Raw genomic sequence first — 23,568 nt, forward strand, 5'->3', positions numbered from 1 at the left:
CATTCATTAGGAAGTTAATAGGGCTGCAGCACTGACTACCAGAATCAGTAATTTACACAAATGAAGAAGAAAATCAGTTGTTGAAATACTGAAAAATAGAAAATAGAAAGTTTATTCTATCAGATTGGAATCCCAGAAGGAAGAAAAAAGATGAGGTTGCATGAAAAAAAGAAAGATTCTGTAGAAGTTGTAGGTTTGAGGCTCAGCGGGCCAGCCAAGACTATCCCTAAGAAGATGGCCAAGTCGGCACGAGCAGTGTCTGACTGGTTGGCTACCCTGAGTGAGATTTACTGTGCTTTTCCTCAGAAAAAGGAAAATGCCAGGGTATAATTCCCCTATTCGTGGAGGCCAAAGTAATATATAAGTAGTATTTCATAACAACTCAGATTCTTCTGTTTATTATTACATTCTTCTTCGCCTGTTTCTTATCTTGGCTTTCGTGTTAGTGCTGCGTGTCCAGGTCATGTCCACATCAGTAATTTAAATAATACGAGAGTTCCTTCTTCATTTTTCACTGTTCTCCCATACTTATCTTCTTCTTCTGCAGTCTCTCGTCCTTCAGCTTTGAAGAAGGGTAACAGACTACATAAATAATTTTGATCTTGCCTTCATAAGGGATTTTAAGTGTGAGGATGTCTTTGGAAAAGTTAGCCTTGCTACAATCTTTATTCCAGGAACTAAGGATAGCACATGCAAAGAGATGGAGATAATTGGAGTGTGGGTTATCTAGGGACACTGTACCAACTGTGGAGGTTATTTATCAGGTGAGATAGCATCATTTGTCAAAATTTTTGTCTCTGAGAATCAGGTGCCAGTCGCATTCAGATGTTACATTTGTGGTATCTTTAGTCTTTGCTGAAATTTGTATTTGGTGCTCATAATTTTATTTATAAATTATCCAAGATGTAGTGGAAGTCAAGGAAGCCACTTGGAACTATGTAATCACTTTGAGAGTTCTGTTTAGGGCGCGTTTCAAGCAAGTAACATGTTCGCAGAGTTGTGACATGATATGAATAATGATTCTGTGGTTGTTAAAAATGAATTTGCCCACAGGAATACAACCTTTGCCGAAGAGTCCAGTTTCTGTTGCAGTCAATTTGTCAGGAGTTGGAAGTTAAGAATGGAGTATCTGAAGCGACAGGAGAAGTCACGAACTGTGGTACGTGTAGCGTCTTTCAAGCACCTGATGGAAGTGTGTTGGCAGCGTTTAAAGCTCGTTGCTACTGGTATGTCTTGAGGACACGATTAAAGAAGAGCTTCCTACTAATAGAATACGTGTAAATGCTTATTGTTTCACTGCAAATAAACCATATGCTCATTTACAGGGGGGGAAATAACATCTTCCACAGAACAGAATTAATGAAACATGGGTGAAGTAGTTGACGTCAATGAACCCACTGTTATTAATTAATATTTCTTCGCCGCCTTTATGTTTTTCCAAAATGAGGTGCATATTTAGGGCTGAAGTATTAACAAAAATTGTTTTGTATGGCATGCTGGAAACGGGAGGGGGGAGTGGTTCTGGTGTATTTTAAGGTACACTCCTTGTATTTACGTAGAATGACTTGCAAAACACATAAAAATCTGAGGACAAGTGGCGCTTGAGCCTGGATTTCAGTAGTGCACATTTCATGTTCCTTGAAGCCATCCGAGTGACCTTGTCATCCATTTTCATTCTCTGTTTCCATGATGCAGCTCAACTTTAATATCTTTTTTCAGTTTTCCCCCGTATTAAAGCGTGCATGTTATTATGCCATCAGCAAAAAGCACGCACCAACTGTTGGCCGAATATCTCAAGGACGCCCGATATCGAATTCGATTGCTTCGTTGGTTAACGGCAGCCCGTGGAAAATGACGGTCAGAAGAAGAGTTCCGAAAGCAACGTCACTGAGTTACGTCATGACACTGTTATCTAGTGGGTCTAGGCGGAGGCATATTGCTCTCTCTCTTTCCCACTCGCGGCAAGGACACAAGATAATCTTCCGCAGAATTTGATCTGCAAAAAATGATCCACATAATTCACTTGTTTGTGAGTTCGTAGCAACGAGGTGTTTGAGTGGTGCGAGATGTAAACTTTCGAGTGCGTAGGCAAATAGGGGACCACGTTCTTCAGTTGTGCTGCTCGAGGTCAGGAAGTTATGTTATCGCAAAACTGGTTTTATCAAGTAGCTTCCTGTACAGGCATTGTTCAAAAACACTTCAGTTCGCTTACGAAGGAAGCGGGGATGTATCCAGTGGACAAACAAACAGGTAATACAGCACCAGGTTATTGTAAATGCCAGATTCTTTCGCAGGCCGAAGAATGTATCGAGGACAATCAGACGCAGGGGCGTGTCTGAAGGAATGAGAGGGCTGTCGTGTGCGGATGGAAGTGTTTTTGCAGCAGACAGGCGAGGACGCCCGTCCGCATCCACAAACAAACAACCTGGAGCGTGGTCAAGGAATGGTTCTTGGGCTTTGATGTTGCTCGCCATTGGTGCAAACCTCGTGCATTAACCATCTTTACGCCACAGTCAGTCGGTAGAAATGAACCGCACTCGTAGCGGCCTGATTCAAGCAGAAAGATTAAAACTTACTCGGGATTAAACCGGACGATTGCAATTTGTGTGATGTACTGCAGGCACCAGCAGGAGGTGCAGACCGAGAACCGAAATGAGGAATTTCTCGTTCCTCTGCGCAGGTGAGCGAGTCGGTATGAAGCGGCGACTGTGGTTGTTCCTGAGTGTCGCAACCACCGCGTCCACCGTCTTCGGTGATCCATTCCCGTCGAGTCTGAAGATCGGCGCCGCCTCCTCGGCCTACCAGGTCGAAGGCGCCTGGAACGACAGTGGTAAGTCTTCACGACGAACATCAGCACCAGGTCCTAAATACGCGCAGTCTCCAGAATGTGCCAGTCTTTACTTGCTTTATCTAACAGGGGAGATCTGAGGTTCTCAAGGCTCTGAGGATGGTGTTGTTGTTCTGGGATTTGTAGCCTTGACAACGTGTCGGAGAACCATCTTCGGCACTGAAGATGGGTGTTTCTCCAAAACATTGGCAACTTCCGACGAGTGCCCACGGCTACAAATCCCAGAAGCGCGGTTCCTTTTTCTGATTTCCGAATAATTAATTCTTTAAGACTTTTCCATGTCCCTGCCATTCAGTTTGTTTGTCTGACAGGCAAAGGCGTTAGCATCTGGGACACGTACGTTCACGGGACGCCGTGGGTCGTGGACGGTTCCACTGGGGACGTGGCCGCCGACTCGTACCGCCTCTACAAGCAGGATGTGGCAGCTCTGAAGCAGCTGGGTGTAAGCATGGTCCTACTCGAGAAGCTAGTAGTTGCTCACTCAACAAATTTAAAGAGAGTCCGCTACCGGTTTCTAGCCCGGCCCAGATGAATCCAATCCGCATTCCCTCGGTCCATTTTAATATTGTCCTCGCACCCACACTTCGAACACCGAAGTGTTCCTGACACGATTCTGTGCGCATTTCTGGTGTATCATGCGTGCTAAGCGGCCGACCCATCTCAGGGTCCTGAATTTGGTCGTTTTGGCAAGGTTTAGTGAGGACTGCAGAGTCCTCTAGAGACGTAACAATTCCGGGGGTCCGTGTCATGGTCAATTGTCAAGCAGGAAATTCATCTCGCAATCAGTGACGTGTCCTCGTGTTCCTGCAGGTGGACTTTTATCGGCTGTCCATCTCGTGGTCGCGTGTCCTTCCAGCCGGCACGAGCAACATCTTGAACCCGGCCGGCATTGAGTACTACAACGCCGTGATCAACGAGCTCATGGACAACGACATTGAGCCAGTGGTGAGTCGCTCTTATCGAACAGTCTTGCCTGGAAGATTATCACAGGCCTTATTTTCGACGCGTCATGCGAAAACAATTATCACTGGCGTATGGCAGCGAACTTGTCTTGAGCCCTTCTTGCTGCCACGACTAAAACTCGTGTAATCGCAGGTGACGATGTACCACTGGGACCTGCCCCAGCCTCTGCAGGACCTGGGCGGATGGGTCAATCCTGTCATGGCGGATTTCTTCGAGGACTACGCTCGTGTTTTGTTCTCGGCGTTCGGCGACAGGGTGAGTCGCCCCTCCAAAAGGCTGGCCTGTGTTGTCTGCCTCTTTCTGGCCGAGTCGAAGCTGAGGTTAGGTTAGTCGTCTGTTTCTGATCTCGGTCCGCGCCCTGGTCACTCCATGTGGTGGACGAAACGTCCGAGTCCTCCGGAGGGCCGCATGAGAGGCGTGCAGAGCCACGTGGTATTTTGGTTACCAATGCAGCGTCTGCTCTAGGATCAGAGCTCGTCTAAGTAATATTTAAGAATCTAGCCCGTACCGCGAAGAAAACACAACTCTTCACCATTACGAAGTTCATAAGGAAATAAATAGATACAAAGCGACGAGTTATCGATTCTCGAAGCAGCTGGTACGTGAGGACTCGGCTTTGAAATGTTAATCGTGGCTGTCGAATTCCATGCGCAGGTGAAGTCGTGGATCACCATCAACGACCCTCACAGCGTATCGTACGGATACTCCGATCCGGGGCCCTACGCCCCCGGGGTGAACGGTGGCGCCGTGGGGTACTACCTGGCAGCGCACACACTGATCCTGTCTCACGCGAGGGCGTACCGCCTCTACGACGCGGAGTTCAGGAGCACGCAGGGAGGTAATGGCGCCCCTGCGCCTCGGCACAGTCTCATGTTATTTTTTTTCTTATTACGGGCCAATGTAATCGCTTTTATCGATCATTTTGCGAAGGACCCGTCTTCCTTTCAGGTCAGGTGGGCCTCGCGTTGAATGGCGAGTGGTACGAGCCGCAGAGCACCTCGGAAGAGGACAAGCGAGCCGCTCGGACGGCCATGCAGTTCGTGGTGAGCGCTCTCGACGTCATCCGACAGAAAGTCGCTTAGTTGGTATCGTATGTGCTTAGTAACGCCACTGCTAGCCTCTTTCAGTGTTTCGCGACTTATTTTCTTCTCTCTTTTCCCACCCACAAAATGTCGCCTCACGAAAACGGGGTTCGATATATCTCTGCGCGTGTGTATCGATATATGAATTGATGTGCAGGCTTGTGACAATGGAAGAACGAGATTATCGACGATGAACCGGTGTAAGACGTGGCTTTTCTCCATCTGGGGTCTAACTGAACCTAAAATGTTCTTGCGAGGCACCGCCCTAGGAACAGAGGCGTCGGAAAACAAGAGCCACTTACAGGTCACAGGCGAATTAATTCGGGGTCTGACTTGGTTTCGCTTCGCTTGTCCTGTCCACACGTGGAAATGCGAGGTATCGATTGTTCATGTCGTGCGAGTAGGCGACGCGTCAGTCTGGGCTTTCTTCCGCAGACGGGGCTCTTCGCCCAGCCGATCTACGGCCCGGAAGGCGACTACCCTGAAGCAGTCAGGGCGGAGGTCGACACAGTCAGCAGGGCGGAGGGATACCGCAGATCCCGGTTGCAGACGTTCAGTCCTGAGGAAGTCGCCTCCGTCAAAGGTAAGGCGAACAAGAAGCCTCAAAACTGCGGTGAAACGGCCTTCAAATAGGCCACGACACAGCCGCCATCTTCCGCATGTCAATCTAAAGGGTTCTGACGATGGTAGATTGCATTTTAAATTATTCGTCGTCTTTTATTTAATAAAACCGACGACGTTTCGGAAGCTGGTTCTGTCTCAGTCTTCAGGTCAGAGGTGCCTACTCTATTGGGTCCCTGAGATAGAGCCAGTGAATAATTTTAAATACATATTATTCGTCGCGAAACAAGCGATGTAGTTGAAACAGTGTTGTTAAATAACCTAAGAAGCAGAGTCTGATACCGACGGCCTCAGAATACGCCCACACGCAAGTCCCCCTTTGTGGTTCGCGTCGGTTAAGAGAGAGAGGGAGGTTCTCCATTTTGAAACCCCAAGAGTACATAAGTCCCTGACATTGCAGGGGCCTTCGACTTCTTTGGGCTCAATTACTTCACGAGCCGCTCGGCGAGAGCGCCGAAGCCGACCCCTGACCTCGAGGACCGTGCGGACATCGACGTCACTTTCGGCGCACTCCCGAACGCCTCCGAGTCCGCCGCGCCCTTGTTCCAGGTGAGTTCCTCCGCGATTCCAGCGGAACAGAGCGTGTTGCATAAGCACACGGCGCGCACGCCCTGTTTTTTTTTTTTTTTAACGTCCAGACATTCGAAGGGGCTTCTTTCCGCGTGTCGTTGATTCGCGAAATGCCCGCGAGGATTTTCCTCTGACCCGAAAGTTGCGTCCTCTTACGCAGGTCGTGCCGTGGGGACTCCGCAAGATGCTGAACTGGATCAAGACGGAGTACGACAACGTTCCCGTCGTCATCGCCGAGAATGGCTTCTCCGACAATGGGGAAGTCGAAGACTCGGAGAGAATCCGGTACCTGGTTGTAAGTACCCGTTCCCAGCGCAACGTAGCTCATAATTTAATCGACTTAGAGACAGAGAGTCCGCAGGCATCTGCCCCCGAATTTCTCCGCGTCACAACAGACTCTGTCCTTCCAGACTCTCCGTGGTTTTCAACAGTCCCGCCACGTGACCGTCTCCTCCCAAATCCCTTAAATCGTTACCACGAGATTGCGCGTGTCTTAGAAACTTCAGACGACGTACTAGTGACTTGAACGAAGTGCTTCTTGTTATCGAAATGGCGTACGACCTGGTGGGAGTTTTCGCGTGCCCCGAGCATGAAATTCTCTCGCTTTCTTCGCAGATGCACGTGAGCGAAATGCTGAAGGCGGTTCGCGAAGACGGGTGCAATGTGACGGCGTACACGTTCTGGAGTCTGCTTGACGGCTTCGAGTGGGATCGGGGATACACGTGAGTACACGCGGTGGAGGCGTCCCAGGGCGATCGCCGACTCAATTAACCGCGTAGAGTCGTGCCTTTTTTTAATTTTTTTTTAAAAAAATGTCCTGAACCTGTTCTTGCAGGCTCAGCTTCGGACTGTACCAGGTGAACCACAGCGACGCCGATCTGACGAGAGTTCCGAAAAACTCTGCCCGCGTCTTCTCCGAAATTGCCAAGAAACGCGAACTTCCGGCCGAGTACTTGCGAACTGCCGAAGAGACGCACTCGAGCCTCGAGGACCGCGGCGACTCGAAGGACAAGACCGCGTCATGCGCCGGTGCTGCCAACAGCAAGCGGGTGTTGTCGTTTCTTTGGTTGGCAGCAGTGACGTGCATTTCTGCCGCCAGTTCTACCAACATCTGATGTCAGTGTGTCCACTTTTTTTTTCCAGAGTGCGAATGAATGTCTACGCCTGTTAATGTTTATTTTTCGCTTTGCACCAAAACCCTTACGTCTGACTCGAGGACCTACTTTAATATTGTTTTTAAGCTCGGGACAGATTCTTTGGTGTTGTCTTTACAGAATAGGTTTATAAAATTGCAATGTGAATTCAGTCAATGGAAATTAAATTACTAAATGTTGTCAGAATAATTCAGTACAAGCAAACCCAGACAGTAAACCATTCCAAGAATCCAGCGACGTTGCCACCACAACGATCAGCGATCGACGTGGCAACGTCGCAGTAACTCTTCGATGTTGATAATATTAAAAGTGATAGGCTCGTCCTTGGCAAAGTTTGAGGTTTGAGACGCGTGATTTCTGTCTTCATAATTCTGCGCGTTTGCCAAACGGCCGAAACGTCGTGTGGGCGTACGAGGGAGGAAGACGCAAACCAACGGCATTCGGGAAAAGTAATTTCTTTGTCCAATTATGTGTTGTGTGTCTTTGGTCAACAGAAAAGCCACGAGGAAATTTGCGAGTGTCCGTAATCATCGAGATGGGGGGTGCCCCTCGGAATGAGTCATTTATCAGCGCTGAAGGCCATGAATGTAGACTTCATTACGCCATCGCCTGAACATTTAACAACACGAAAATTGGTCTTATCGCATTCTATTTAAGACGTCGTCGTGTTTATTTAACAGAAAGTTATTTGTCGTGTCGCGGAGGCCGAGCTCAGGTAATTTTGTGACATTTTCCTGGGCGCGATCGACACTCCAGGAGCGGCCCCCAGAAACAGGTAACAGACACGTAATTTAAGGAACCAGGTCGAAACGTCGATCGGCAGAAACTGCTAATTCGGGAAGTTTCGTGTTGTCGCAAAGATTTTGCAAGCTGCGAGGTTTTCTTTTTGTTTTTTTGAGTCTTGAACGGAGGACCGGAAGTTTTTCCACGATCTGAGAGCGCGATTCGGATTGTACGTCGTCGAATACCGGATGCACCAAACACAGAAACGTCGCGCGCGAGGACAACAGATCCTCACGACATTCAAATTTTGTGTCTCGTTTTGTTCCGTCAACAGAGTTTGGGGGGGGGGGGGATTTTAAGAAAATTATTTTGTGTTCTTCTAGGGCAGGGGGACTGTCTTACCTAGTTCGCGTATCACCAGTGGCACGCGTGCCCTAGGTCGAGAAACGCTGCGTCGCTATCGAAACTAAACTGCGATTTCGACACGACAAACGCGTTCATGAGCCTTTCGTAAATGTAGGTCGTGAACTCAGACGTGTTCTTTTCTTTACGAAAACTTTTTTCCCGGGTACTCCGCCATCTTGTCGGCCAGAGCAGACATTGTGGTAAAAATTGTAAAGAGAATCAGAAGTCGTGCATTTATTTTTTCGTATTCCGTCGTCAGTTTCGAAACCAACGTTACATCGCACAGGTAAGTCCGCCTGCTCATGGCCGCAGAGCTGATAATATGCAAATTTAAACGCTGTCGTCAGCTGAAAGTAAAGAGTTTCGTGAATAATTGTCAGCCGATATCTGCGGCTCTGAACCCCGCTGGCTGCCGTTGCAGTGGAGAGAATGAAAACGAGAGACAGCCGAAGGGGCCTCGACTAAAGCCCTTCAATTGTGTTGACTTCTTCAGGTGGCTCTCCTCCGGAATGGCGAGCAGATTCTTCTGGTGTTGCGGCGTCCTTGTGGGAGCGGCTTGCGGCTTCAACCGAACGCTCCCAGAAAATTTCATGCTCGGTGCCTCCACATCGGCGTATCAGATTGAAGGCGCTTGGAACGAGTATGGTATGGCGACCTTAACGAAGTCTGTTCTGTGCAAATTGGGATCTGAGGTTCTCTTGGCCGTGGCTGTCTGACGGCCTGGGTTGTAGTGCCGTTGGCGAACTTCTGCCAGACTCGCCTTCATGATGATGGAAGCAGCAAGGGCCTCCGAAACGTTGGTATACCAGTACCAGAATGCACGGCGCTACAACCCAGAAGACAGCCATCTTCTTAATCAGTAATATAGATAGAGATTCAATCGCACGTTTTTACCACGATAAATCGAGGAAAACCAGGACATGTGATTTTAATATTATCATCCGGTGTCCTCCTACTCGTGTCAGTAATCAGTTCCCACTAAAATTCAGAATGGTAAGAATTTTTTCTCCCATGTGCCCCTCGATAACGTCAGTGACCTCGTTGTCGAAACACAATTAAAAAGTTTGTCATTATGACATTGTCCATTTTAAAAGTTGTACGATTGAAGTTACAGGTAGCGGACAATGCCAACACGAAGAATGACGTCACTAACCGAGCTCTGAAATGGACCCGCTGCGGGCGCTGTGTGCTAATCGATTGTTTTCGTGCAGGTAAAGGACCGAGCATCTGGGATACGTACGCGCACGAAGGAAGTTTCATTGTGGACGGGGCGACGGGTGACGTGGCTGCCGATTCGTATCACCAGTACGAGCAGGATGTGTCAGCGCTGACGGAGTTGGGGGTGAGGACAGTCAGCTGATTGGTGCGAGAGAAATCGAATGTCGTCCTCGACTCCGGAGTCGGACATCTTTCGATTGTTATGAAGACGATCGATCCGGTTAATAATCTGCTCAGATAACACAAACCCAGATCGGGTTCCCTAATGTCAGGGAATTTGTTGATCAGCCGAGGGTTTTTTTCCCCTGCACGGGAAACTTTGCACTGCGAAGTTGGCAGTTCGGGCTGTGACGTAAAAGATGGCCCACGCGTCCATAAAATTTTGTGTGTGTTAAAATACAAACATGGCCGCAGTTTAAACAATGAGATTAAAACTAGAATGTTTCAAAGGGAATTTTTGACACAAATCGTTGAGTAAGTTATACAAATTGGTATTTTATTTATATTTTCTCTTGCTTACATTTTCGTTTCCTGCGGAAGAATTTTTTTAAAAAAAGTAGGGCGAGTGGAGAAAAGACCGAAGGATTAGGCGAAGGCAAAGAGGAAAAGAATTGTATCGATACATCGCAATCCTCTTGCGATTGTGGGCGTTACTGCGAGACTGTAAATCAAACTCGCTGGCGATTACACAAAAGTCAGACAAGGTCGAACTCTTTCTTGTTTGCAAACTTCCGGCTTGCGACAGGAAGTCGACGTGACTCCTGTCGCGCGTTGAGTGCCACCGAGGCAAATTCAGAACGTGACGCCTCGACGTTGCCTTGAAGCACAATCGGACGGGGAAATCCCGAACAAGGTGACGTCGTCCAGCAAAATTAGACGCCGCTTTGTCGTGCATCTTGGGCTGATTATCGTTCGTTGTCTGAAACTGGTTCTGTCTGCGCAGGCGGATTTCTACCGGTTCTCAATTTCGTGGCCTCGCATTCTGCCAACTGGACACGTGAACGCGATAAATCAGGAAGGCGTCGGATACTACGACAAACTGATCAAGGAACTGAGGGCAAAGGACATTGAGCCAGTGGTAAGTACGAGGCGCCACTCGCCAGTGCGACTCGAGAAAAGACGACGGAAGTGAAGTCGCAGGACGGTTTCGTTTCGCAGGTGACGATGTACCACTGGGACCTGCCCCAGCCTCTGCAGGACCTGGGCGGCTGGACCAATCCTGTCATGGCGGATTTCTTCGAGGACTACGCTCGTGTTTTGTTCTCGGCGTTCGGCGACAGGGTGAGTCGCCTTCCCCCCCTTGCGTTTTGCACTGTCTCTTGTTAATTGGTCAGCTGTGTGTCGTGGCCGATTTTCGAAGTCGGACTTCCGTGTGTCGGGGCAGAATTCAGAGACCTTTTTTGTTTCCTTTGCTCTGTTGAGCGTCACGGCAGAAGCTTCAACTAATCAGAAGAAGACTTTTTTTTATCGGACCGCAAACTCAAGCCGAAGCTCGTGAGCAAAATTTGCCGAAAGCCTGGATAAATCTTTAATGTCCCTCTCTGTGAACACAAAGACGAGTTCCTTTGTGGATCAGCGATGTCGGAGTTCCTTGAAACGAAAAACGAAAGCTTTTCCTCAGACGCAGTTCGTCTCAGGGTCTGGTGATGTGCGCAGGTCAAATGGTGGATCACCATCAACGAGCCGTACAACGTGATTCTGGGCTACAATGCCGCGCGGCCGTTCGCCCCAGGAGTGGAAGCGAAGGGCGTAGGCCATTACCTCGCCGCCCACACCCTGATAAGGGCCCACGCCAAAGCGTACCGCCTGTACGAGAAGAAGTTCAAGGCCGACCAGGAAGGTAGGATGGAAAATATTACGCAGCAGAGCTAATGCGCATGAGCAGTGCAGTGATTAACCCTTTAAAGCCCAGTGGTAACTATATGCACCACCTGATTCAACAGTTAATAAATATTCATTTTGTATTTATGTGTTTCGTATGATTCTCACTGTAAACAGCGATAATTTCCATAAACAGCGTTAACGAGTTGATCTTTGTAATGGTGAAGTGTTGTGTTTTCTTCGCGGTACGGACTGTTTAAATATTATGTACGCAGCGCGTGTCTCATTATAAACAGCGATTATTTCCTTAAACAGCGTTAAGGAGTCGATCTTTGTAATGGTGAAGTGTGGTGTTTTCTTCGCGGTACGGACTGAATCCTTATATAATATGATTCAGACGAACTTGGACTTCTGAGGGTTCGTAACAATTCTGTCTTTGCTTTTTACGCGCTTAGAATGTGAGGGCCTTTCGTGTTTCAGGCAGGCTGGGTCTGTCGTTGTGCAGCCATTGGTTCGAGCCAATGACGAACTCCAGCGCCGACGTCGAAGTGGCAGAGGCATCGATCCAGTTGGTGGTGAGTGTTCGCGCAGGCAGACGATTGGATGAAGGTGGGCCGTGTGTTCTGGTAGGAGTTCACCGACGTTTTCAGAGGCCTCTGCTGCCTCCGTCAAGAGGGTGGACCTCCACCACCGCCCTCAAAACCTCAATTACATGTTACCCGCCATATTTTAATGTGCGAAAATGTCTCCGTCCTAAAATAGTTTGAGCGCTGGCCGCAGGTGGAGTTTCTTAAAAGTCTCGCAGAAGGATTTAGAGCTGAGCACTGCGTGGCGTCTCGTTCTTAATTAACTTGAGGAAAACTGCGAAAGCATGCATAACTTATTCAGAGGCTTTGTCGGTAACTGCGTTAGCTCAGTACCGGGCGTTTGTTAGGAAGGACAAAGAAGCGACGTTTCGGCCATCACAGCAGGCGCTGCTCTTGCTTCAGCTCGGTCTGTTCGCGCATCCTGTCTACAGCTCGGAAGGAGACTACACTCAGATGCTGAGAAAGATCGTGGACCAAGTGAGCGCCGCGCAGGGGTTCAACAGGTCACATCTGAGACACTTCAGTCCTGAAGAAGTTTCGACTATTAGGGGTAAGTGAAGGATTTTGAAGGTAATAAAAGGTAAATAAAGGCTAGAAACGGAGGAAGGGGTGATGATGCAAAAACACGTCACTCTCCGTTGAACTTCGACGATCCTCTTAGGAAAAATGACTTCCTACCGCAGTCTGGCCTTGCGAACTCGTAGTCATGTCATCCTGACCGAAAATACTATAACCCGAAACACGGCTAAATCTTCTAAAATTAGTCTTCGAGCGAGTTAGTGCACATCGATGTCCTCAGTCTGCGTCAGGATGTTTCGTGCCTCGCGCTCCTTTCGGGAGGCGAACTCCGGCCTACAGGCCCACAGTAATAACAATTAAAGGGCTCGTTACAGGGACCTTCGACTTCTTTGGCCTCAACTACTACTCCACCCGCTTGGCCAACGCTCTCCTGCCGCTGGACGAAGCGGCCAAGTCTCAGGGCGACTACGTGAATCTCACTGTCAGCGCGAATTGGCCGACGTCTGTGTCGGAGGTGGTCAAGGTAAAGACGTCGCTCCGTAAGAACATTGTTTATGGCTCTCGTTTTGTTACCGATACTCACAAGATACATTTGTAGCTATGAAGTTGGTACCCCTGCTCATCTGATATATTCTCAGGTTCGCGTAATATGCTGAGATCAAAATGGCTGGAGGTTTGTGGGGAGGAGTTAACTGGAACAGGGAACAACATTTATGGCTGTCTTAATCCAAATGGAAGGCGCGTGGTCCTTTGATTCTTCGTGACGCGCTCTAGTGTCTGAGGTAGAGACAATTTAGCAGAGTCCACTTTCTATGGGTTGCGTCCTGTCACAGGTGGTGCCCTGGGGGCTAAGAAAATTGCTGGCTTGGATCAAGGATAAATACGACAACGTGCCAGTGTTTATTACGGAAAATGGGTTTCCTGACAGCGGGCAGTTGGACGACGTCCGCAGAAGCCAGTACATTGTCGTAAGTAGCAATTACGGAACCTCGGCCCGAAAAATTTATGCAATAATTTCACGATTCTACAAATTCCCCTGAATTATGCCGGAGAACTTTTGGCTAGAGAGGCCCCTCCCTTCGGTTTATAAATTATGTCTTTAGTCACGTCGGCCATTTTTTGTGTTCAGAGTCACATGAGCGAAATGCTGAAGGCAATTTATCAAGATGGCTGCAATGTGTTTGGCTACACGGTCTGGAGTCTCATCGACAACATGGAGTGGAGTCACGGATACACGTAAGTCCGAGGGTGTAAGAACAACAACAGATAAATCATGTAACCTCGCATATATCTTTTGGAAAAGGTTAAACTTCTGGACCTAGAGGTCTCTATCTAATTCATCGTGCACTGAATTACATTTCACAACGAAACTCAAAAATTGCAAGTTAAATATTTTCCTAGAAACGCAAACTAACTTTATTACAGTTCAGTTACTTTGGATATGAAAGGTTTTGTTGCAAAGCCATTCAGAGTACCAGGAATCCTTGTATTTCCATAATTAGACATCTTATCGAATTATTTTTGTTGTTGCAAAAATCGCTGCAAGTTAGTGACTGATTTTCAGTCATGCCGAACGGAGACCCCGTCTGCACCCTCGGGTGTAGCTAAAGGTGAGGACTTATGATGGCCGATAAACAAAATTTTCTTCGCCCCGAAGAAGGAGCAAAGATTGTGGATGTCATTAAAACACCGGAGCTTGCGAAAATTACGTAACGAGGACTTTTTCATTTTTGCTGTCCACACAGTATTGTTACGTTATTAAAAGAAGTTTAATGCAAGCGACATTTGTAACACGCTGAGAAAGCAAGAAATGCCAACAAAATTTTCCATGGAAAACTCAATGAAAAGAGAGTCACAAGGAGATGCGAGGAATTTAAAATGGGGGTCTTAATAAAATATGCCAGGAGCCAGTTTGGCCTGACCTGTAAGAAAATCGGCTGAATAACTGCCATCTGCTAAAAATCAACCACCTCTTAAACTAAGCTTTTGTCTAATACAACTTTTTGTTTGGCTTTCCACAGAGAGAAGTTTGGGCTGTACCACGTTAATTTCAGCGATCCAAATCGTCAACGGACTCCGAAGAGTTCTGCTCGTGTTTTCTCCGAAATTATCAAAAGACGTCGGTTGCCAGAATCTTTTCTGAGGGTTGAAACAGAATTTTCGTCGGAGATTACAATGGAATATGCAACGAATAACTGTTCCTCCCCAACGCAACATGTTACCCATGCCAGCAGCGGACGAAATTTGTTTCCTTGCAGTAGGAAGTTCCTCGCTGTGTGGTTGGCGACACTGACCTGCAGTAGCTACATCTTCAGGTTATGACGCGAACCGTGTATCGATCTGCTGGCGAAGTGTTGTTTTTTATGAAATCAGTGAAGTTGGAGTTTAAGGACTTTTCATGCGTAAGTAAAGTGTGTATATTATTAGTAACTGGTTCGTAAATTCCTAAACTCGGGAACAGAACTTACCAAATGTAGCAGAATATAACTTCCTTAGATGATGTTTGTGAAGCAAGTTTTCTCATTTTCTGTCGACCACAAAGTCCAATATAATGGTATTTAGTTTAACATTAAAAACTTCCGAATACAAAGCAGATTTGTCACAAACATAAGCGTTTCGCGTTAAGAACTTACGAAGAAATTACACTTTACACACAAAGTTTATTTTTATTTTTACTTAGTAAAAATTATAATGTAATACTTTGAGGCATTTCTATGAACTATGTAAAAGAATTTGAAGATGGCTGCCTTTTGGGTTGTTGTGCCGAGTGGTCTGGTAGGAACTTACCGACGTTTCAGAAGTGCTTACTGGCTCTGTCAACCGGGCAATGATGGAGACGTCAGTAAACTTCTACCAGGATTACACAGCACAACAACCCAGAAGACAGAACTCTTCAAATCCATTTATTATTTTAGGTTTCTGTGGGATTGTCAGTTTAGACAGTTGTCGTCTGTTTCTATTCCATTTCGTAAGAGCGTGTTGAACCCTGATGACTCAGAAGCCCATTAACGATAAACAAACTGACCAGATCTAGTAATTCTCAAAATGCACCTGGCTTTTGCTGGAGCACTGGCCGTGTCCCGCGACGGATCTCCAAGATGTAGATGAAAAGGCGGATCGTGAAAAAGTAAAATATTTCAATGATGCTGAGTACGCTACAGCCCAGGAACAGGCCTCCTGTGCCCCCAATGGACACTGCAAACAGAGCTTGAAATTAATAAACGTTTTGCACACATTTTATAAAAATTACAAATATAAAATCTGTGCTGCCTCCTGCCTACACAATCAGAGTATTAGGGCACGCAGAATCGAACCAACACTTTTGTTCCTAAGTAGGATTTGAGGTTTTCGCGGCAGTGAGTCTGAAGATGCCTGTCCATCGTCAGGGCGATGAGTGAGACGTCATTGCCCTGATGATGGAGGAAGCCTCAACGTCTGAAATGTCAGTAAACTACCAGACTACGCGGCGCAACAACCCAGAAGGCAGCCATCAGCAGTTTTGTTTCTCATCGCATAACCCGTCGTCTCGCTTGAAATGTAAATGAAGTGTTGGATCAGTTTTGTTCTGAGCGCATGCTTAGAGGTAGCAATGCAACCAATTGGTTATTTCAATGCATAATTCTGAGTATTGTGACAAAATTATGACTGATAAGCTCTAAAGAACAGAGCAGTTCTTTAGAGTGACTCACCCCAGAGATCACCAAACCCAAAGATCACATCTCTCTTCAGCCGCATTCGGGGATAATTCTGTATGCCACACTCCACGGACGCTCCAATCTTTAATCTGAATGGGAACAATGCAAGTAGGCCTACTTTAATTAATGATTTAACACTGACTTTCTCCAGAAATGCAATGTAATGGAAGCTAGAGAAGATGCATGATGAAGGTATGAGGACATGAGCGTAAAGCGACGGTCAGCCGTAGAGGCAAGTGAAAGAAGAGATTTCATACACCGTTCAGATTTACTACTATCCCTCACTTTACCATCGTCCAGTCTCCTCCTAGCAGTCAATTTAAAGCTTTCTGCTCTGGACAGGTTTTTACTCTAACATTCTTTGTCGTTCGTGTTCACACTTCGCTGCCTTTCATCTGTTCTTTTACTGCAGTTTCTTCTGCAATACCCGTTCTTTGTGAACAATAATGTTACGTCTAATCTTCTGTCTGCTATTCTCCAAAACTCCATTTCAGTGGCATTTGTTCTCATCCTCTCGAGCCCTTACCCCTTAAGTGCATTCTCACCTCAGTGCCTGTAATTATTTTACTGTTCCATGGCTCAGAACTTAAACACAGAATTCATTTCCTGCTAAATTTACTTTCCTCGCTGTGTTCTTGGGTGCAACCTCACAAAGCAGTGTTAAAGAGCACTTAATTTTAGAGCTGGCATCCTACAAAACTCTTTGTTGTAGCATAAAGATTTCAAATTTGTTCACTTTCCCCCCTGATTTATTATACCAAGTAATTTGGATTTTTGTGCAACAAATCAGAGTAATTAAATTTAATTGTTGTTCGCGCCCGATGATTTGAGTTCCACTGCCAAGCAACCCGAAGTAAAATTATGAAATCTCCGAGGAAAAATCCATTTGTCGAGTCCATCTGCTTTCATCCGAGGGAAAAATCGCTCTTTGGGAGTTGTTGACAGGGACGCAGGTGCTCTGGTGTGGGGGTCAAAGATCACTGAGCGAACTGTGACACCGTGCATACATTTCCTGATGTGTTGACATTCTGTGGTAGTGGGGATGGGAGGAGGGTGTCAAATTTGACTGGAATTTCTATCATAATATGTCAGTAAGTCATATTATCTGTTTCATATTGACCAGTGTTCTTGAGGTAGGAAAACAAAATCACACATTGTGAAAAAGTTACAAGTCTAGGAGAAACAAGGACAAACTTGAATGACTGCTAAGAAATATGTCCCAGTGCATATATTTCTGTTCCGACGCATTGGTCTACGTGGTTAACGAGAACTAAGATGGGTCTCACATTTACATCAATAGCAAACTTACATATTTGGCTTGACATCTTCTTCCTCCAAGTAGAACGAGACTTGATCGCATTCAGGCAAGCAATTGCAAGGATACTTCCTTCCAGTTATTGGGTCCACGAGCTTGGTCAGTAGTTCTGTCAACAGAAACACACCGATCTGAATCACGTGACTATATGAAAATGTTCCCGTACTTAATCATAATGGTTGACTGTACCTGAGTACTTTCCCAGACACTGCATTCCGTGTACGTCACAAACTTTGATTCGTCCTGAAACAGGTGAAAACACAGAGGCACTCTTAATGTTTGAAATGTTTTTAAATACAAGAGAGAATACAAACGCTGTCTTTGGGTGGCTTTAGACAGATGCACATTGCATAAGAATCTAACAGCATCTTTATTTGACCGCTGTGTGAGATTGAGGGTTCTCATGGCAGCGAAGGTGATGACGTTCTGGGTTGGGATGCCATGTGACCTTATGTATAGGCAGTCACAAATGTGCCATCCCTGAAGAGAGCTTTTTCATTTAAACAGCGGCGTCTACCGATGAGCCCACCCGGCCTCACAGTCCAGAAAAATTAGAGTAAGTGACGCTGCTGAATGAAAAGCAAATACAAATAAGAATGTAGTATTTGAGGCTCTCGCAGCGGCGAGTGTGAAGATTGCTGTCTTCCGGGTTTTGCGCCGGGTAGTCTGGTAGATTTCCACCAGACTACACGGCGCAATAACCCAGAATACAGCAATCTTCAAAGGGAAACATGACTTACAAGTATATCGCGAGATTACTCGTGTGGAGTATGGGAGCCCAGTGTTTGCTCGTACATCTGTGCCATAGAGATTCAAGGTAAAATATTTTACTGTTCTTATAGATGACATTTTCAAACCATTGTTATTCTGAACTTGCAAACAAACTGAAGTGCATAAGAGGACTGCAGAAACAACTTTCCCATGGCATGGATTGTGATTAAGGTTAATCAGAAGTGATTAATATTAGCTGAAATGCTTTTTGTAAGATGAATGCTGAGAGTTACGTAAACACAGAATTTTGTTCCTGTGCAGAATTGTAAATGTAAAGACTGCGCTCCGACAAGAAGCCAGTCGGTAACTAAACAGCATGCAATGATCAAGACACTTGCTTTGAAAACTGTGTACCTGTCTTGCGATAGAAGTGAGGAATGCATTTGCATTTTCTCCATGCAATTCGCCTGCGGCATTCCATCCGACAGAAGTTGAATGTGTACACGGGGCTGGTTCTTAGGTCGTTCTCATCAGGAAAGCGACATTTCCTCTGCTTGATGCTGAGTGCTTGTGCTTCTGCAGTTGTGTGGGTGGACAGGGCCTTGACTTGTACGGTCCGGATCTTGTCTTCAGGAATGCTCACTTTGGTGTTGGATGCATCCAGCACGTCATATGGACTGTGGTAGTAGAACTGCGCGCACACAAGTCCTCAGTGCATGAATGGCTCAGAAGCAAGAGGTAAGTTGAATATGATAATTCTGTTTTGCCCCAGTGTATTTAAAAACTGAAATATTAACTCAGTCCAGCATTGTGGAAATGGTACTATCCTCTGAGTTGCAGGGCTGCGGAGTCGGTACTAAACTCTCTGACTCAGGCTTCGACCCCGACTCCTTCATAAAAGCTCAATTTGTACTAATAAGGGTAAACCTACTAAAATAGTAAATGGCACCATAAGAGATTTCATCACCACCACGTGAATCATCAGCCTACTTCGACTTATACTGGGTACTGGGAACAAACCGTTCTTCAAGTGCCTTAGACTTATAACCTATAAATATATGTCTAATGGTTATTGCAGAAATCGGTTGATTTCTAGGCAGTTTTATTCCTAAGGTACTGGAGCCAAAGTTACAAAGCATTATTCCCACACTACGTAGCTAAGCGTGAGGCCGCCGGCGACTCACACGGCATAGAAATTGATCTTAAGATTTTATATCGAGGTCTGAGTAGGTGTCGGTAGCTTAAGGACTTCCAAATAACCTTCCAGGACCTCTCCAGGATTTCTCCAGCAATTGTCGATGACAAGACAATTTGCGCATAACGACTCCAAACCTACTAATGGCTCAACTTCTATAGAACCTCTGCATATCTTTCCAACAGCTGTCTGAGACTTCTCCAGCACATTTTTACTGACTCCGACTCCACAGCCCTGCTTTCTTGACCCACCAGATCACCTATCAGCATTTTAAAAAAAATACTCTACTTCGTTAAGTAACACAGTGAATTAGTAAGTAGGCTGATTAATTACTACGTTAGTTTGCTATGTTGCTAAGATATTTTGTCTGGTGGTTGGTACTTAGTACAGTGACTTTGAGACGTCGGTGGATTCACGTGATCTCAAAAACAGACACGTTCAGTTAACAAATGTCTGAATTGTGTTGAGTGTTTGCAGAAATCGTGGAAATCTTTAGGGGATTTTGCATTATTAACTGATGACTCACCATCACATCTTTTCCTTCTATGGCAATAAGGTTCAGTTTCATAGGGCCAGTGACTGGATGACCTTGGAGCTTCTTGTTCGTGTCATATGGGACAATGGACCAGTTGTTTTGTGCCCAGTAGCTGCGAAATAAGAACCCAAGTTTGTAACATGTGCCAGTGCTGTAATGTGGCAGATGGTGCAAGTGGTGTCTGATTAGACGTGTCTTCTTTTGTCTCGTCATGATTTACTGGCGTGGTAACGTCTGAATCAACGATTTGCAAATGAACACGGTTGGCGGGTTTGGACTTCTCCCTGTTTCTTCCAGTAAAATGGCTCATGACTGAAAGATGAAGAGTCTTAACGCAGAAAGGTTCGTTGTTTTGTGCAAAGAACATGCCCCTGAAGTTATTCAGTGTTTTTAGAAACACCCTGTATACTGTTTTCGTTGAACTTTCTCGCGGGAAGAGAAAGTTGACAAAATTGTTGAAGACGGCGAGCGCAACGACCAACACCGTGGTTCTCAACCTGTGTGCCGCGAGACATCGAATAGATGAGTGATCGCAAAACATGAAATGTGCAAATTAAAAATCAATCAACTATCAACATCGCATTGTTGAGTATATTTTAGTCTTTTGTTGAAGCGTAACAAAAAAAAACTCACGTCCGAAACTTGGAATTTCAAATTACTGACGATGGTGGCGGAGTTACAACAATGCAGACGACATGCCCTCGTACATATAACATCAGATTTTATGGCAGGGTTTTAATTTTGTATATACACAATTCACTGAAAGTAACTTGAGATCGTAACAACAGAAGTAAATAGTAACTTATAACCGCTTACGTCATCGGCAGTTAATCACTCGCTTGTGCTCGGCTTTGTTCGGCGTTAACATCTGTCGGTTATTACCGAGACAATCGAATTCAACAGGGTATTTCGAAATGTGATTGCACATGACTTCCTGCTTTCAGACACAAACTTCGTACAAAACTTACTCTGGGTTGTTGTAAATTGCGACACGTGTGTTGTACGTGTAACAGACTCCCAGCTCCGTCACGCTGACCACGTTGGCCACGCTGTTGGGATCCCGCGATGCGTCAGAGGTAAAATATTGGTAATGCAGGTCCTTCCTTATCTAACGCAGCGTGAACAATGCATAGAAATTAGTTTAGTGGCGGCCATTGTTAAAATTGTTGGTTCCTTTAACTGTGGACGCGCGACGACACTGACCTCTAGTATCGCTTTCAAGTACTCGTCGCTCTTGATGGGATTTTTCGGGATGTCTGTCATATCCTTGAAATTTTCGTAAGTTGCACTGGCCAGCATCCGCAAGAAATTCTTCACCTTCTCTTTATCCTCAACGTCTTTCAGGCTAAAACGCAAAGAAAAAACCAGAAATACCAAACCCTTTGTAGCCTGGTTATGTTTTGTTTTCGTGGTTCATGCAAGGACGTAAATGACGTTTCCCGTCTCTGCTAACGAACAGCCGAAGGGCCTCAGATATAAAATTTGACCAAAATCAGTTTAGTGGGCCACAGAAGTCACCATAAGATCTGTCTTGTTTCGTAATCTCGTAAAAACGTGCGCTGACCCGAGTTTAGGGCGTGGAGGTCGAAGGGTCCGATCACACCCTCAATCCGGCTTGTGCGATTTCGCTGGTAGTGTCAATACACTTTACAGCGACTCAGAATGCCCTGGTAAAATTTAGAGACGGCCGCGTTCATAATTGGGTTCTTCCAGCTGTCAACTTACGAAGAAGTACGCTAACCGGGAAATTTGGGAAGTTTTGCCGTGGCAAGAGAATTCTACTGCACCTGTCGACGTAGGCTTCCAACTTTTCCTCGTCGACTCTGTCCGACGGGCACAGCGTGCCGGATGGCATATCCGTGGTCCAGTCCATGAAGTTCCTCTCCATGGAGATGGCTGACGGACTGCCGTCGTAGTGTCTCCAGATGTCAAAGCTCACCCAGACTGACCCGAAGATCGCCAGGACGACGATGGACGACCAGACGAAACTGCGACACACAGAACTGAGAGATTCCTCCGGGTCTTTGGTGGTCGCCTGAAGGACCACAGACCCGTCTTTCGCCAAAAGACACGACGCCGAGGATGGATGAACCGATTTGCACCAAAATTGGCATGATTATCACTTGAAAAGAAGGCGAGGTTTTGGAAAGGTGGAAAGTGTCCTTAGTTCGGGTCCCGGTGAGGGTGGATTCTGAAGGTGAGTAACTGATCAAGATGAAAAACGCGACCAAGAACAAAGTTGTTTCGTCTGTGACGTAACAGGAGCAAAGTTACAAATCCAAAAACTGGGTTCGAGGCCCAGTGAAGATTTGGAATTTAGGGATAATAGTTTTTTTTCTATAACATTCGAGGTTGTGTGTCAAATGGACTTCCGGGCAATAAATGTTCCGCGGTGGCAATGCGGACATTGATATAGAAATATGTTTGTATCAGTTTATGAGGCGAACTGCAGACTGCACAATGTTAGATCAATACAAACGCGAATTTATGTGAAACCAGACTGCAGCATAGGTTAGGTTAGGTTAGGTTAGGCGGGAGGTGGGCAGACTCTGAACTCACCGTTCTAGCAAAGTTCTCTTTTCTGCCACAAGGTGGTTCAGACCGTGGATGGAAGACTGGCCTAAGAACAAGGCGACGAATTCTAAGGCCGTTCCACAAAATGTCCTCTTGGAGTTCTTGTGGGCGGCTGCGCGCCCCCTAGGACCCGGATGGCGGCGAGGCATCTGCTTCGGACGTTTGTTGACGCTGCTTTCTGGAGCGGGCCTCTGAAACACGAACGCCGTGGTCATGACGCAATCGCGTAATCTTTGCATTTGATGATTCAGTGAGATCTTCCGTCTTGGGGCCACGCCCTTCTCGGTTTCTTCAGCTGATGAAATTCGTTCAGCCTCTGATTGATTTTCTGTGTCCTTTAAGGCGGATTAAGCCTCGCATTAAATTGGTCTGTGACGCCAAAATATATCAATTTCGTGAATGCAAGTTTGCAGAACGGGTTTGCTGTACTCACATACCATTCGCTTGCTGAACTCTACTTGCAATGATGACGTTTTAGGGAACTGAACTCCCTGCTTCTTCAGGACGAATTAAATTGACTCGGAAAACTGGAGTAAGGCTAGCGTTGCATGAAATACGTTTACGTAATGCGGGGTGCTTTCTGGATGTCGTGACGACACGACACGATTCCAAGTAGCGATCCCGTGTCATGCAAGTTCCGGAAACAAATTACACGACAAAAGGAACAAACATTTACAAGCAACAAAACTTATTGGGTTTTATGACGTTGGTTTATGAAGGCCGTAAATATTTTATTACGAACCTCTCCTTGTGTCAATGAATCGCTGACACTCCGCAATTAACTGAAGTGTTTGCTGGAAACTGAACATGAATTTACGTACAAAGAAAAAAGTTTTCAGGAATTGCACGGTCGCCATGTTGTCCTCCGAAATTCCGCTAAGAACAGCGTTGCCAAAAAGGTTGACCCCCCTCCCCCCCCCCCCCCCGAACATTTGATACTGTAGTCCACTCCAGCTTGCAAGTTCGTCCGTCAGCCATTTTGTTTTTACCGACGTTCGAGACGTACGTGCTGCCTCCAGCATCAGGGCAGTG

At 46.3% G+C, this 23,568-nt stretch overlaps 3 protein-coding genes across 8 annotated transcripts; 2 read left to right on the forward strand and 1 right to left on the reverse strand.

The window, feature by feature from the left end:
• The first annotated feature begins 1,961 nt into the window (after positions 1-1,961).
• On the forward strand, positions 1,962-7,417 carry LOC110838386 (myrosinase 1-like). The gene is made up of 12 exons (XM_022082762.2): positions 1,962-2,250; positions 2,681-2,830; positions 3,160-3,290; positions 3,659-3,793; positions 3,944-4,066; positions 4,466-4,649; positions 4,760-4,854; positions 5,329-5,476; positions 5,915-6,063; positions 6,245-6,379; positions 6,700-6,806; positions 6,920-7,417. The coding sequence occupies exons 1-12, from the start codon at positions 2,139-2,141 to the stop codon at positions 7,197-7,199; spliced, it is 1,749 nt and encodes a 582-aa protein (XP_021938454.2). The 5' UTR covers positions 1,962-2,138; the 3' UTR covers positions 7,200-7,417.
• Positions 7,418-7,562: 145 nt separating this feature from the next.
• LOC110840996 (myrosinase 1-like) lies at positions 7,563-15,746 on the forward strand. Of its 5 annotated transcripts, none has more exons than XM_022086727.2 (12): positions 7,563-8,652; positions 8,860-9,011; positions 9,578-9,708; positions 10,528-10,662; positions 10,743-10,865; positions 11,241-11,424; positions 11,886-11,980; positions 12,395-12,542; positions 12,886-13,034; positions 13,345-13,479; positions 13,641-13,747; positions 14,533-15,021. In XM_022086727.2, the coding sequence occupies exons 2-12, from the start codon at positions 8,876-8,878 to the stop codon at positions 14,831-14,833; spliced, it is 1,644 nt and encodes a 547-aa protein (XP_021942419.2). In that variant the 5' UTR covers positions 7,563-8,652; positions 8,860-8,875; the 3' UTR covers positions 14,834-15,021. The 5 variants fall into 5 exon arrangements, 4 of the variants coding, with proteins under 4 accessions (XP_021942419.2, XP_021942206.2, XP_021942296.2 ...); XM_022086514.2 differs by having other exon boundaries at positions 7,563-8,013; XM_022086604.2 differs by having other exon boundaries at positions 7,563-7,953.
• Positions 15,152-23,069, reverse strand: LOC110841436 (pickpocket protein 28). 2 transcript variants are annotated; one of them, XM_022087110.2, is made up of 11 exons: positions 22,974-23,069; positions 22,522-22,727; positions 21,750-21,950; positions 21,166-21,307; positions 20,931-21,070; positions 19,954-20,074; positions 18,647-18,923; positions 17,711-17,764; positions 17,516-17,630; positions 16,201-16,295; positions 15,152-15,706 (listed from the first exon to the last, which is right to left on the reverse strand). In XM_022087110.2, exons 1-11 carry the CDS (start codon positions 22,974-22,976, stop codon positions 15,552-15,554), a joined length of 1,509 nt encoding a protein of 502 aa, XP_021942802.2. In that variant the 5' UTR covers positions 22,977-23,069; the 3' UTR covers positions 15,152-15,551. The 2 variants fall into 2 exon arrangements, with proteins under 2 accessions (XP_021942802.2, XP_021942883.1); XM_022087191.2 differs by having other exon boundaries at positions 22,970-23,042.
• Positions 23,070-23,568: the final 499 nt, after the last annotated feature.

This window comes from Zootermopsis nevadensis, unplaced genomic scaffold, assembly GCF_977971745.1.
Source record: "Zootermopsis nevadensis isolate Lab colony 2312 unplaced genomic scaffold, Znev_1.0 Znev_ptg000031l, whole genome shotgun sequence".
In the NCBI taxonomy this organism is placed as follows: Eukaryota; Metazoa; Arthropoda; class Insecta; order Blattodea; family Termopsidae; genus Zootermopsis; species Zootermopsis nevadensis.

What these genes read in the sequence shown, in the direction of transcription:
- LOC110838386 (XM_022082762.2), top strand. Translation starts at nt 2,139, where the DNA reads ATGTTATCGCAAAACTGGTTTTATCAAGTAGCTTCCTGTACAGGCATT. An exon ending in AGGCGCCTGGAACGACAGTG is followed by an intron (nt 2,831 to 3,159) that starts GTAAGTCTTCAC and finishes TTTGTCTGACAG; the next exon opens with GCAAAGGCGTTAGCATCTGG. An exon ending in AGAGAATCCGGTACCTGGTT is followed by an intron (nt 6,380 to 6,699) that starts GTAAGTACCCGT and finishes CTTTCTTCGCAG; the next exon opens with ATGCACGTGAGCGAAATGCT.
- LOC110840996 (XM_087359469.1), top strand. Translation starts at nt 8,669, where the DNA reads ATGGCCGCAGAGCTGATAATATGCAAATTTAAACGCTGTCGTCAGCTG. An exon ending in CTGTGTCGGAGGTGGTCAAG is followed by an intron (nt 13,035 to 13,344) that starts GTAAAGACGTCG and finishes GTCCTGTCACAG; the next exon opens with GTGGTGCCCTGGGGGCTAAG. An exon ending in GCAGAAGCCAGTACATTGTC is followed by an intron (nt 13,480 to 13,640) that starts GTAAGTAGCAAT and finishes TTTTGTGTTCAG; the next exon opens with AGTCACATGAGCGAAATGCT.
- LOC110841436 (XM_022087110.2), bottom strand. An exon ending in GCAATTTACAACAACCCAGA is followed by an intron (nt 20,075 to 20,930) that starts GTAAGTTTTGTA and finishes CTTATTTCGCAG; the next exon opens with CTACTGGGCACAAAACAACT. An exon ending in TAGAAGGAAAAGATGTGATG is followed by an intron (nt 18,924 to 19,953) that starts GTGAGTCATCAG and finishes GTGTGCGCGCAG; the next exon opens with TTCTACTACCACAGTCCATA.